The following is a 13,235-nucleotide window of genomic DNA, read 5'->3' on the forward strand; positions in this document are numbered from 1 at the left end:
TGCTAACACATTTCACAGTGACCTCAATGAACTGGAACAGTGAAGCAAAGACAAACATATTAGCCAGTGTTACATTATTAATGTACAGGACTCCATAAAGGACTATCTTACTCATGTGCACTCATAATACTCATGCTTGCCATAAATGGATTTTGTTACCTTCGGACTGAACCAGGCTAGCAGTTTCCTGTATATTAAGTCTTTATTCTAAACTAATGATGCTTCTCATCTAAACAAAGACAGACTAGACAAAAGTGGTCTTCTTAGTTTTTACTTTTGCCCCATTCCCTGGTAAGTGTCATTGCATTTTTAATAGAACATACCTTAAGTTTAGGCTCCAAGGTCGGCTAACAAAGAAAGGGTTAGTAGGAGAAATTAGGTGTTTGGATTAGGAGAAGGACAGACAGTGGAAAAGAAAGAGGGTTTGAGAAAGATGGATAGGAGTGGGGTTAGAAGAAAGGGTGATGGTTGAAAAAGAAAAAAAAAAAACACAAACAAGGTCAGGAGAAGAAGAAAAGTGCATGAAATCAAAGTCTTGTGTCCAACCACATCATGAGACCTTGGTAAGCAACAGTAAATTTAGTCTTTTTTTAAATGGACATCCTTAGCTTCGACTTAGGTGTTTATGAGACTAGTTTGATACTATTAAGCACTAGCCAGCGGTGAAGTGAGCAGGGTTTGTTGCTCTGCTTTCATGTAAAAACCCAGTGAAAGAATGACAGCTTAACTTTGACTTTAACTTCAAGTGTGCAGCCAACTCTGCACTATAAATTACTGAACTTGTGACCTTTGTTTACTCTTGGTACCACTGGAAAACTGTACAACTCCAATTTCACGGAGTGATTACCATCTTAAGGCTGTGACCTGATGTCAGATGCTCTTTTTCAGCGGGTGATTTGATGCCGCAAATGTCACAGCTGAACGTTTCTTAAAATTGCAGTGCAGCCTGAGCTTGTCAATCTGAAGACATAATGGTTAATGTCTGTTTATCTTCTGTCAGCGAGGTTGGATTTTCGGAGACAATAGAACGTGAATACAATACAAACTGCAGACGTTCAGTTTGGGAGGGCGTTTCCACTGCAAAAAAACAGGATATTTCTTACTGTATGTACTAAAAACACAACCAAACTCCAACCTCACTGGCAGAGACAACTGTCCCTTCTATTGCATATATATAATATTTGCAAATCAAAACGCCTGGCCTGGGTGATGGAGGCAAATAAGCCTATTGTTTAAAATTCCAGGTACGCTATCCTGTAATCAACCCACACAAAAAAGTGGTCCACATCATGCATACTCGTCTGACAACTTTAACCTCAATCAATTTGATGATAGCTTGCTGTGAACAACCTCACATTACATTTTGACAGCTGTTTGCTTGCTAAGAAACATTATAATCTGATCTTTACAATGTTGGATAAATACATTATGGAAAGCACTGCTATTTTACAGCAAACAGTTCTTTCTTGTTAAGACGACCCAAGTATATGGTGCCAACACACACACACACTCATACAACCTAAACAAACCTAAGTATCACAGGTCTGCTCTGCAGAGTGAGCACAACTGGAGATTCAAACAGGAAAACATAAAGCCTCTGTTAACTATGGCTGCAACTGATGATTATTTTCATTACTGATTTCATTCCTCGATTAATCAATTAGTTGTTTGATCTACAAAATGTCAGAAAATGGTCAAAAATGTCAATCAAAGCCCAAGATGAGGTTCTTTTTGTCCCAACCAGAACTAACCAACAGTCCATAACCCAAAGAATATTTAGTTGACTATCAAATAAGACTAAATGAACTAGAAAATATTCACATTTGAGGAGCTGCAATTGACATTTTTTCTTAAAATATGACTCAAAATAATTCTTCGATTATAAAAATAGTGTATATAATAGCCGATTGATTTTTTGTCAATCAACTAATTGCAGCTCCTCTGTTAACTGTGTGATAATAAATATGTTTTTGTCCTGTGTTTGACCAATTCATACCAGAGAGTTGGTTATGAGTAGTCGCCACTCACACAGAACATGCTTCTTCCAGTGAGACATGCAAAATCCAAAGAAAAGATACTTTCAAATAACATATTAGGGAGACATTTCTAATAAATTGTACACAGAATAGCAGGAAAAAGAGAAGTGCTACAATGCTTAAGTTTATCCCAAAAAAGGGCTTGTTTTTCTCAACCCACAGGCTTTATCCAAGTAACTCATTCAAATGTTCTGTATTAGTCTGTATAGTAATGCTACAGTTGGAGCAGAAACTTGTCTTCACCCTTTCATATAAGCAGCACACTCTTCTGTCCATGTAAGGTCAGAAATCAGGGTCTTTTTCAGCAATATTAAGAAAGAAAACCAAAACACTATCATCGCTTTGTCTCTACTGTAGGTTTTTCAGTTTACATCGGAACCAGGGTGAGAGAGAGGACACGTAAGAGCAACTGCTAGCTCTAGTCTGCAGTATATTCCTCTCAAAATGCCTACCAGTGCAAACCTGGTCCATTGCGGGCTGTAAACCAGATCCAGTTAGCACCAGTTAGTATAGATTTTTGCCAGTTTTGGCACCACAGATTCAAAGTAGGGCTTGTTATTACCCTGAAGTACAGTCTAGTGCATTGAGTTTTATATAAATGCCATTCACAGTAGTACCATTTCCAACCATGAGGGATCAAAAGGCCTCTCTTAATTTATCAGTATCCCAACTACATGCTTGATTTCTGTCTTTCCACTATATGTCACCTGGGTATATCCAGCGTCAATACACACTTTTTGGCCGTAAATGGGGAATTCCACTGGGACCAGACACACAAACATACAGTACGCTCACATACCTTTACTCAGAGGAACGTGACCTATAGGCTCATGTGACCCGCAATATAACAACATTTCCTATTTATCTTTCAAGCAAACACAGGCAGGAGAATGAACACAGACACCACTGTGGTCAGATATATTTGCATGTTTTGCCAGTTGAGTTTTACATACTTGACAGTTGCTTTCTAGGAACGTCTTTCAGCGTGACACACACATCTCTATGTTACACTCCTCTCTGTCCTTCTCTCTTGCTTCCTCCATGATTCACTCACTCTTCCAGTCCGTCCACATGTATTCATAGTCATTTTGTGATCATCAGTGAATGGTTTTAGTCTTTCATCAAGCAAAAATGTTCAACATTTGCTTGTTCATGCTTCTCAAATGTCAGGATTTGCTGCTTTTCTCTGGTTTATATCACTGTAAATTGAATATATTTGGATTTTGGACTGCTGGTCAGAAAAAAAAAATCATTCATGAATCATTCATCCATCGGCTTCATTCACTTTTTAATGTTCAAGGTCATTGTAGCTGCTCACTGTAAACATCTTTCATAACACAGAAGGTCACTTCAGTTTCCAGCTGTAATTAAGGGCAACATTTTAGAAATCTAACCAGGAAATCATTAGTGCATACCCTCCACACACACACACACACACACACACACACACACACACACACACACACACACACCTTGTTTACCATAAACATGCGCCCCGTGGTGTGTTTTCTGTGTGTGAGTGGGTGTATAATTGGATATAATCGCCCCACTCCCTAATTAACCGCCATATGTAGAAACCTTCTGAAGACTTGCCAGGCTTTCTTTTCATTCTTTCATGTCTCTCTTTTGCTCTGTGTGTCAATCACCCCTTCAGCTCACTCTCTCTCCAACACTTAAATTCCTTTTTTTTTTTTTTACTCCTTAATTGACTGAGGTCTCTTTCTCCAGACCCCCTCCAGATGCCATGACCCTCTGACAAACACATTCATTACCTGACCATAATGTCACATGGATGGACCACCCTCTGAAGAGACACCAGCTAATGAGCACCTCTTGAAAAATCACAATCTATTAAAGGCTCACACAGGCAGCTAGTCTGCCACTTTTCCCTACATACCGTCCTCACCACGAATTAACGAGAGCAACCATTAGTGAGAAACTGATAAAAGTGGCCGCTCCGAGTGCACCTTTGCTCTGCCATGCTGTGTGAGAAAGAAGGCTAGTGTGCACTTAGTGGGAGTGTGTTTGAGCTGCAGCTTTGGCAACATGGTAAAAGTTGATGACAGTAGGTAACCTTTGGACTCCAGCAAGAGAGGACAGGAAAGAGGGAGGAGTAAGGCCAGAGAGAGACAATATGCTGGAGAAGACGATACAGGAAAAAAGAAATTAGCAGGTCAATAAAAATCATATTTTGTATGGAGGTCATTTAATTAATATTTATCCGAATCATCCATTTATCCAATTACATGCTTAAGGTGTAAACATATTGAGTATTTGATGCCACTCTGGGATTAGTTTTAATGTCTAAACCCTGAGTAGTCTCTATCTGTTCTATTCTTGTCCTGTTCTCAAGTGTGGCACCACCTTATTTCCCCACTGGAGTCATTTAACTTTCATCTGATCTAACATTCTACTAAGGAAATGGGCAGCTAACCCTGCCAGTAGTAATACAATGGTCTGCCTAATGAACAATACTCTTGTGTATACAGGTTTTATTAAGCTGAATATGGTAGCAAGTTTCAGATTTCCACCCATTTTTTGACACAGTTAACTCAATCGCTGGTGTGGTGTGACAGTCTTTCTCAGATGGAAGGTATTTGTAACGTTGCAGGTTGTGCGCATGAAAATTGACAGAGATAGTGAATAATGAAAAAAAAAGGGAGAAGTCCTGTTTACTCTCTCACCTCCGCAGTCTTGGCCAATCGCTGTGCGAAGTGGGCGTGCTTGTCGGTTTGCGAACATCACAAAAAGATTCGGACGCAATACCGTCATCGGAAATGTGCGGGGTGAGGAGTTGATCTTAGAGTCTAAACTTTTTGACCAAAAATATCCTGCAATTATAGCACTCTCGCCATTAGTCACTGCAACATACTGATTTTTGAACATCTATGAGCATCTGTCACAATACCCTTCAACTACAAAGGCCTGGAAACCGTGTTTTCAATAGAAGTAATACGACTATTATAGTATTTGCATGTCGTCTTATCACTCCACAAGATGTTCTTGTTTAATCTCAGTCTAATAAGCTGTAGGCAGTCAGAGAAAGAAATTAACTAGAACAATAAATAGATCTGTGAGGAAAAAAAAAAAAAGCAGGTCAGTGTGTGGTGACAAACAAAACCTTTATCAGCTCTACTGAGACTCTGTAATGCTTTTTAGTGTTATATAGATCATATATAACAAGACCTTTAAAGGGTAGGAATGGATGACCTTTAACCCCAGCAGCATTAGTACACTAGACCGGACACAGATCGAAAAAGAAAGGGAAGAAGACGAGAAAGAAAAATGAAACAGAGAAGAAACAAAAGCAAAAAAAAAAAAGACAGGAAGCAGACAGAGACGTAAAAAGGAGGAAGAGAAAGTGATGGAAAGTTGACAAGGAATGAATGGGGAAGAGATCATATAAACAATACAGCGAGGTTGCACGCATCGTAAATGAATGCGAGTAAAAATTATAGACAGAGTGAAAGGGGGGGGGGGGGGGGGGAGCAGAGATGGAGCAGTCCAGATGTCAGTCCCACACTTCACATGTGGCTGTGGTTGACCTTCCACCTCTCTCTCTCGCTCTCTCTCCCTCGATCCATCCATCCCTTGTTTCTCACCACTCTGTCAGGATGTCAGCAGCGTTTCTCAGCATGGCGTCAGACCTTCACGCGATCCTGTTTTCCTCCCTAAATCATCTTCTTCTTCTTTCTCCGCTCTCATCTCCTGAAACCCCCCCACCACCACCACCACCACCACCACTACCACCATCACCACCATCTCATTATGACAAATTTGTGGCTTGCTGTTTCCGTGCATCAATCCAACACTAAACCAAGATAACCACTTTCTGACAATGCTGGCAAACAAGAACTGGCATGAAAGTAAAGCCCATTGTACTTTCTAATCAGATCATGATGACAAAGCACCTCTGTTTACAAAAGAGATCTGTTTCTCTGGATTTCATTTTGAAATATTGGTCATATTTCAGGTGTAAAAACGCTTTCCAAGCTGTTATGAAACCTAGGAGCCATGTCAGTATCCAATTCTGACACATGAACAGCACAGGATCCATTTTAAAACTACACTTAAGGATGTCCTGAAAATATAAATCACTTCTTTTTTTTTTTTTACCATTTAATATTTATCATGCACTCTTCACTATTTGTATCCTGTTTACAGTCCACACCTGTACGTAGACATTCCTTGCATATATTTCTGAAGATCGTTGTCAAATTCCTTGCATGTGTAAACATACTCGGCCAATAAAGATGATTCTGATCTTTTTTTACGACAGTCATGATCAGTTAAGGTTGCAGATCTTTTTTTTTTTTTTTTTTTTATTAGTGCTGTGGCCTCGTAAAAAAAAAAAAAAAAATTCCATGGCATCATATAGAGCGATTGTTTACCACGAAAGGAATGAAGCAAAGGTGAAAAGAAGACAGGAAAAAAACGTTGACGTTTTTATTGTTCAAGGTAAACGCAGTCCTATAAAAATGATGCACGTGGTTGAGAAATGTTCCTGCATGAATTGAGACACACTCTCTAAATTTTGAAAAATTAAGTGTCAAAAACATAAATCCATCATCAACCATGGAATTTATATTACTCACAGCACTGCATGTCCTTAGTCATGTAACAACTGAAAAATAAACCCTTAAAAGGAACAGTTTGACATTTTGGGAAATTTGTTTATTTGCTTCCTGGAACCTCCGCTGGTTGCCTGGCAATGTCAAACTATTCCTTCAACAAACTGCATTAACATCTGCAGGATAGACCTCATGGTAATTTAGGTTTTACAGATGCACTGAAAATCATCCAAACCACATTCAAGGTTAGTTGAGAACTAGACTATAACTATCTGCATGATGTAAACGTTCGTACATGGATCCAGACACGTGGATGCAGGCACTTGGGAGAGGATATATTAAGCCTACATGGAGGTAATGAAAACAGCAGCTCCAAAATTGCCAAGTCAGGATATTTGTGAATGGGGAGCAAGTGTCAGCTGTCAGTTTGGTTTGACAACACGGTACCGCTAAACACCGAAGACAACAGCAGCATTGAAGTGTCAACTGCGGCGCTGGTCTGTTAGGACTCGCAAAATATTGCCAGCCAATTCCAGGAAACAACTCCGAATTGTGACATTTTATGGTCCGCCGTGCTTCGCTCGAGTTACAGGGATGTGAAGCCGGAGCCAAGACCTCTAATTTCTAAGGGATGTCTCGTTCCCAAAACTCTGTCCAATTAATGAGCAACTTGTGATTCCGTGTGACTTTGTTTACAAGTCCTGGTCTGCTTGTAATTGCGCTATGTGAACATAAACAAATCAAATCCAAAAACGTGGGCTAAAAAAAAAAAAAAAAAAAGCACACTTTTACCACATGGTTCTGACCGAAGGAAACATGTAGGAGTGCAGACATACGGTGCCTAATTTGACAGAATATACATAAGAAGGCGTGTGATATATATCGGGAAGTGGCACAGTGGATGCGTATTTGAATACTGGGTGCAAATTTAATCCTGCCGAGTGAAGCCTGCAAACGCTGTGGAAGGGAGGAAAATGTAATTCTTCTGTGTAAAGATGCTTATTTATTTCATTTTGTGGACTTTAAAGATTGATATCAAAGCACTCAACAGCACAAGCCCCACTGTAGACAAACTGTCTGTCTCTGTTTGTCTAATTGGTTGTTTGGGAGGAATTTTAACTGAATTCCAGTTGGAATTCATCTAAATTGAATTGTGGCCGGGGCTGCAGAGGGCGGAGCGGCAGAGGCAAAAACAGGAGGGAGGGAGAGAGAGAGAAAATGGCTTGGCTCTGGAGCCTTACAACAAGCTCGAACAGGAAGTCATTCAACGTGTAACACACACCCAGAACAAAACAACCACACACACACACACACACACACACACACACATATATGAGCACACGTGTGCACAAGCCGAGACGCAGAAGAAAGAAGGTCAATTTGGAATGCATTCCTCCTCCTCCTCCTCCTTCTCCTCCACCCCCCCACCCCCCCCCTGCATTAGTCAGTGTGTGAGTTTGTATGTGTAACTTTCTGTGTCATTTGATGGGCCTACAGTAGAATTCCCAAGGCCATTGAGAAACAGAGGTTTTGTTGTGAGAGCAAAAGATTTCCCCGAGACAATAAAACAAGTAAGAGACGGCAGCAGCGGCGGCTCAGTGACAGATGAGTACGGAGCTGAAGAGAGGGGGAAGAATGAAGGGAAAAGGGAGGCTGAGGGATGAAGGGACGGTGGTAGAAGAGAGGACATGAGATGAGGGATGTAGAGGGACGACAGTGAGATGGAGAAGGGGGGGAGAAAAAGAGGGAGAGATGGGGTCAAAAGTGGGATTTTCATGTAAACAAACTGCACCGCCCTCAGGCACTTTCTCTGTATGTGTGCGAGTGTGTGTGTGTGTCCCAAATCTTTTTCTCACTTTGCAAAGTCCTTCAAGGAAGATTTTTGGGACAGCGGTGCATTAGTCAACTTGTTAGAGCACAGACAGGTGCTAAAATAACCCGCGTGTCCCCTGTAGACCGTTCATTTCCAAGTTTCACCTGAAAACTTTAGAAAACTTTGCTTTGAGACAAGCAGATGATGAAGAATCAAGCTGCTTTAAATAGACAAGCTCTCTCAGGTCATATGTTATTGTGCTACATGTGAATGCTGTAAATGAATTTTCTGTGACTTTACACAGCCGGATTGTGTATCTTAAAGAGACTTGCTGGTTAAATAAAGGTTGAATAAAATAAAAACTCAACAAGCTGCAACAGATGTACCTTCAACTTAAACTGTGCTTTGTTCATTTTTTAGCTAAAAGTCATGAATAGGTTGATTTGGGTGCAATCATGACAAAAGTGAGCAAATAAGGCGATCATTGAGAAGACCGATGGTCTTCACTTGCCTTGACACTCCATTTACATTGTAGGTTTGGCAGGAAATTGTACTCCTCCACTCAAAAATGTTATTGCTGCTCGAGTTGGATGTTTGAGCTTCACTGTGCAGAAATGATGAATGTGCAAAGTCTGACAGCAGACGTCTGTTTTCACATTGCGAGTTTCTCCGTTGCTCACCTTAAACCCGAGGTGAACACGTGCGTGTACGAGTATGATTTATGACATCACAACTCATTTGGAAGCCAATCCTGGTCCAGTATGCAACTTACACAAGTGTGATGTGGAAACTTAAAAGCCTCCAATACACAAAACACTGAAAATGGACTTTACAGTGAAGTAGGAGACATTGTGTGTCCAGCAGTTAAACTTTTCAAATGAAAAATATTTGGGCATATTTATAGACTTTTGGATTTTTCAATGGAAAACACGTTTGGAGTTGATTTTTTTTTTTTATCTGTAAAACGTCAGTTATTAGTGGAAATGGCTGTCACAAGTTCCTAGAAGCCACGGTGACATCTACAATTTGCTAATTCTGTCAAACTAACAGTCCAAAACCTACAGATTTTACATTTATATTAAAGAACACAGAAAGGAAACAAATTCTCACCTTTGCAAAGCTCAAACCAGTAAACGTGTGGCTCTTGCTAAATCACTTAAACGATTAATCAATCATCAAACCTGTCGTTGAATAATTTTCTGCAGATCAACTAAGAGTAACAGGCTGAGCGTTTTAGCTTGAATGTGCACCGAGTCAACTCAGCTCTTTTTTAGATTAGCTCCGTTTTTCTCTTCTACTAACGTCATCCCGAGATCGTGAGACAGGCCTCTGGGCTTAATTTGGAGGGATCACTATTGATTATCATATTTATACACAAGTATCACAATTACTTTGTCAAGCGCTGCTGTTTAACAATGGAGCATCTTTGACAGTTATCTCGCCGTCAAACACAAAAGTATTCTAATAAATATTTTATGAGAAAGCTGGATTTCTTTCGCTCCCTCTCATATCTCTCCCACATTCCTCCTCCTCCAAACTGTGTTATCAGTCAGCCATTTATTCTCCATAATACATTTGTTGATTCTAGGGGGAAATGGCAAATGAGGGGAGAGGGGATGAAAGAAGGACAAGGAGAAAGCATCCACATGTTTTTAAGTGTTCACACACTTAATCGGCAGCATAACCATTTCCTGGGAATTCCCTTTGAGAGACAGAGAGAGTTAGTGTGTGAGAGAGGGAGGGAGAAAGAGAGGAAATCAAAAGGACATGGCATTCACTGTTTGCGTGACAAGAGCCTTCTTCGGAGGCCAGACACACATCCCGTCATCGTTCCAATGTGTGTGAGGCTCTGTTGCTGATAAGTTGTTCTACTTTCAAACATGTCCATTTCTCTGTTAATGACTCTTAGCAGCAGGTTGCATCTTGTGTGTGTGTGTGTGTGTGTGTGCACAAGCGCGCCTCTGTGTGTGTGTGTGTACACAAGTGTCAACATCACACCTGATTTCATATCTGCAAAGTACACTTGTGATAATGATGACTTATTAGAAGAAGGAACCTTTCTACCATGCAGGATTTTGATGACACACACACACACACACGCACGCAAACACACGCCTAGCATGTAATTCTGTTATAAATCCAAGATGAGGGTTTTCCAAATGACACAGGCCTGCAGTTAAAGCCTATCAGTCAACAGCTCGGTTAATCATTGATGGCCTACTTTCTACATGGAGAAGACTAGAGAATGGCCCTGCACTCTGCCTCAGAAAACCCCAAACACACACACAGACACACACACATAATTATTATGGTCAATGACACGGGCAGGCACATGCCAGCGTTGCCAGACACGCTGCTAAAGAAATACGCGGAAGAAAGAGCTCAACTCAAGCAGGAAAAATAATTAAAAACCTTTTGCGTTGACATGATTTAAAAGAGTCTCACGGTCAAATACCAAAACAAACACGTTAATTGAGTTCTTAAAAATGATCAAGGTGACAATTGAAAGTGTTATTTGCAGCTCAAGGTGCATTCAATGCTCCTAAATCACCTCCAGGAGGGGGCAACCCCTACTGATTCCCACTCAAGACAGGTGCTTTCTCCTCTAATCCACTGAGGGAGGGAAAGGTACAGAAAAGGAAAGAAAGAGAGGAGGAAAAGGGAGGAGAAAAAGGGGGTGTTAAGAGGGCTGAACCTGAGCCTGAGGAAAACCGGCTTGACAAGAATTCAGCACAACACAACACATACATTCAAGCCCTGCTGCCTTCTGGCAACTATGGGGGAATTTTCTACTTGAGTATCTGATTAAAACACACACGCACAGATAGTGGTCTTCTGTGTTCAGGGAAGGATTGTGAGGCTGTGCACACACCTGCACTTTACATACACACCTTATCTGACTCTGTATATCTCTAATACACACGCTAACACACACACACACACACACACACACATACACACATCAGTCTCGTGTGTCACTTCACAACAGTGGGCCTACTGTCAAAACCAGGCTGTCATGTTGTCTAGTTGATCCCATCAGAAGGAAGGAGTCTTATCTAAGTTATCTGTCATTTACCTCCACACAACATTCCGATTTATTTCACTTCATGGCTTTAATAGCGACAATGCTGTCAGGGCAGAAAGCAGATGTCAAACATTTCATTCTCACCTCGTCCCATTTGATGAATTTGCCCCCCTTCTTCAGCGCTTCGTGGACGGACACGGGTTTGAGCTGCAGCGCGTGGACTCCCGGCTTGGCCCCGGCCATGTCGAGGGACTCCCTGTCCGGGTGCCAACGCCTAAACCCCGGCTACGGCGAGCTGCACTCCTCGGAAGGCACAAAACAGCTCTTCCTTCCTCCACTTCCACCCCGGAGCTTCTCTTCTTTTCCGGGGAGAGTGTTAATTGAAAGGACGAGGGGACAAGAAGTTTTTCTCAAAACTTCCACCAAAAGTTAGTGAACCTCGCTGCGAGTTTGGAGAAATAACATGAGGAGTGAAATCCAGAGAGAGAAAGACGGGACTTTGCTGTTTCAGCGCGCACCGCCGCTGTCTTGTCCGCGTCCACGCAACGCGGTGGCGCGCCTATAATTCCTCTTTTTTATTATAGGCTTTGATTCATTTGATTTTGTTTATTTATGCAGAATCCTTTAATCGCGCACTTGAGCCCGCCGAGAGATCCTTTCCTTCCTTCCTCCCATCTGGTCGACCCCTCACTTCTCTCCTCTCCTCTCGCCCTCTTGCTCCTCTACCAACTTTCTCTGCTTCCTCTCTCTCTTGTCGCCTCCGACGCGTTTCTTCTTTTCTCCTCCTCCTCTCCTCCCTGCATGTTTTCTGTGAAAAAAAAGGGAGACGATTTTGAGAGGAGAGAGTGAGGGAGAGGGACAGAGTCAGATATGAGAAATGAGAGAGCGGAGGGGGAGTCAGGGAGAGTTTGTCTAAAAGGGGTGTGTTTTAATTCAGTTCTACTGCCTGCTTGTCTCCTAAAATTTACAGTTTGTATACATCAAAAGTGATATGAACATAATAGACTGTGTGCTCAATGAACATGAGGTTTTCTTTTTCTGAAATAATGCTCATTTCTTCCTGCAGGCCATTTTTTGGGGATCATCACTACAACTTTTTTTATTTACTTCATCTCTACTCGATATTTCTCCAAATGCAGTCAAACTGTCTACTGGAACTTAAAGGTGTACTCCAGTGATTTAACATTGCACATCCATAAAGTTGGGGGACTTGTGAGAAACAGAAGCATCGCCAAAATCTGAGCAGCCAAAGCTGAGATATCCTGACATTTAGTGTCAAAAATGCCAGATCCTGCACTTCTCACAATATAGCTCTACAGCTTTCATTAAACTCTCTTGAATTCCTTCATTTTTCATGTTAACACAGGCTCTGTTAAAAAAAAAAAAAAAAAAAAAAAAAGAAAGCCAAGATAACCCTGATGACATCACTGGGGTTATTTTATCAAAGCTCCCTCCAGAACCAAAACAGCCTTCAGACCACAACTGTTTTCACAGACTGAGTGCTTCTCATGAAGACTAAACTGACCATGATGTGTAAAATTGGTGGAGTGCTTCTTTAATGAGCCCTTGACTGTGAAAGTGAATCAAAATGGAGCTACCAGCCTGTGATAAATTATAGCACAATGATTTATAAAGATGTAAATCCATACTTTAAAAAAAAAAATAGACTATACATCCTCATATAAGCAATTTCATAGCGTAGACCAGAGGCAGGCAAATCCGTCTCTGCAGCAAAAATATTTGACCCTCTGATGAAAGTTTTGACTTTCATAGTTTACATGAAAACTTTT

At 41.1% G+C, this 13,235-nt stretch overlaps 1 protein-coding gene across 1 annotated transcript in view; it reads right to left on the minus strand.

Moving 5' to 3' along the window:
* Positions 1–12,320, minus strand: part of plcb3 (phospholipase C, beta 3 (phosphatidylinositol-specific)) — a 52,279-nt gene extending 39,959 nt beyond the window's left edge. Inside the window, exon 1 of the mRNA XM_067580980.1 lies at positions 11,590–12,320. Coding sequence (XP_067437081.1) covers positions 11,590–11,688 — 99 coding nt within the window. The 5' untranslated portion in view covers positions 11,689–12,320. The remainder of the gene's footprint in view (positions 1–11,589) is intronic.
* Between the last annotated feature and the right edge of the window lie 915 nt (positions 12,321–13,235).

Source organism: Thunnus thynnus, chromosome 22 (assembly GCF_963924715.1).
Source record: "Thunnus thynnus chromosome 22, fThuThy2.1, whole genome shotgun sequence".
NCBI classification, from domain to species: Eukaryota; Metazoa; Chordata; class Actinopteri; order Scombriformes; family Scombridae; genus Thunnus; species Thunnus thynnus.